General features: G+C 33.2%; 1 protein-coding gene across 1 annotated transcript; it reads right to left on the reverse strand.

Moving 5' to 3' along the window:
• Positions 1 to 899: 899 nt before the first annotated feature.
• Positions 900 to 1,625, reverse strand: LOC125833347 (pathogenesis-related leaf protein 4-like). The gene has a single exon (XM_049512489.1). It carries the CDS (start codon positions 1,588 to 1,590, stop codon positions 1,111 to 1,113), a length of 480 nt encoding a protein of 159 aa, XP_049368446.1. The 5' UTR covers positions 1,591 to 1,625; the 3' UTR covers positions 900 to 1,110.
• Between the last annotated feature and the right edge of the window lie 205 nt (positions 1,626 to 1,830).

A 1,830-nucleotide genomic window follows, 5' to 3' on the forward strand; every position in this document is an offset into this window, starting at 1 on the left:
ATTTATATAGAGTATTAATTATAAATATTTATATTTATTATTATCGCTACGATTATATTATTACCATTAAAAAAAATTCTTTTCAGAGAAATCATGTCCTTTAGCTCCATTATAATTATTCAACGTATAAGGTTTACCTGCCCAACTACTCGATTTTTCTTTTTTTATATCACCACTAAAAACTTGAGTGACTATAATCAATGCAACGACATTAACTCAAACTACGACTAAATATTTTTGCGACAATAATAATACTAAAAATAAAATTTATTGCCACTATTTGTCTCTTTTACTGTAGTGTTATAAGCCTTCACCAACTCTGATGGGCATGGTAGCATTAATGATGGAAAGTCGAGGAGCGTTATCCTATATATATCTCAAATAGATTACTCTTCCACCACACTTTCTTAAGCATTTTAAATTACTAAGTAACTATTATGACTTATTATGTTTTAAATGTAATTTTAATATACATTTAAAAAGAATATAATTTCTTGTACTTTAATTTTGAGTATACGTAGCTACATCGGTAAGTATGATATAATTGGGATGTATATTAAAAAGTCGAAGTTATAATTCAGTAATTCTTTTCCATGAGTATATGTAAGAGGAAGTTGAACAAATTAAGTATATATATATATGATTATCGATTTATCGTATCATAAAATATCAAATTAATTTTGTATAATAATGATATACTCCCTTCGTCCGATTTTATGTGGTACTCTTTCCTTTTTAGTCCGTCCCGAAAAGAATGTTACCTTCCTATAATTAGAAACAAATTTAACCTTAAAATTTACCCTTAATGAGATGATTTTCAACCATACAAATATTTAAGGATTGTTTTAGACCACACAAATATGAGACAGAGGGAGTATAATTTTTGAAATCAAAAGTAACGAATCGAAATTTTCAATGTTGTACCATGATATAACATGCCCACCCTGCCCTATACCATGAAAATATGGTGCATGGTATTATTCATACTAGTAATATCAAGGGAAAATAATAATTATGCAAGTCCATTTAATCCCTTAAACACCTTGACATATAAGGTGGGGAATTTTATTAAATAATAATACATACAACATGTCATAAGTAAACATACTTTTAGTAAGGACGTCGTCCGACGATGTTTCCTGAAGGAGCATAGTTGCAACAAATGAACCACCATCCGTTGTTGCAACGAGCCCGACCACAACCTAGTCGAACTGAGGTACGCCACACTACTTGAGTATAGTGTCCGCACACTTTCCCACTAGCACATTTGTTGGTACCATAGTTGTAGTTTGGCTTCTCCGCCACCCACAATTCTGCAGCACTCCTCCCCGTGAAGTCTCCACTTCCCTTGGCAAGGTTCTCCCCTGAACCAGAATGAATCAAGTTGCAATCACCCCTTCTTGAGTCGGCATACTTTTGTGCTTTGGTTGCCAAGGCGCCATCCCAAGACATAGGCCCAACCCCGACTTGAGCACGAGCATTGTTGTGAACCGCAAGATAGTCTTGGGGTGAATTTTGGGCGTCACAAGAGTGACATATGGCTAATATCATGAAACAAATGAGGAACAATGTGTTTTCGAACAACCCCATTGAGTTTTAGGTCTAGTGGAGAGAAAAAAAAGTCAAGTTATTGCGATTATGAATGTGAGATTAGTAGATATATATATATACAAGTAAGCATAGTGGATTTTTGTTTCGCATGTGTGAAGAAAATTCAAAGTTGATTATAAGCAGGTTGACTTAAAAATGTTAAGTTAAAGGACGCCCCAAGTTAATGGTTAAACTAATAACCAAACCAATAAAATATTTTTTTATCGGTTTTGGTCCTTA

The sequence above is a fragment of the Solanum verrucosum genome, unplaced genomic scaffold, assembly GCF_900185275.1.
Source record: "Solanum verrucosum unplaced genomic scaffold, falcon-dt-bn FXZP01000142.1, whole genome shotgun sequence".
In the NCBI taxonomy this organism is placed as follows: Eukaryota; Viridiplantae; Streptophyta; class Magnoliopsida; order Solanales; family Solanaceae; genus Solanum; species Solanum verrucosum.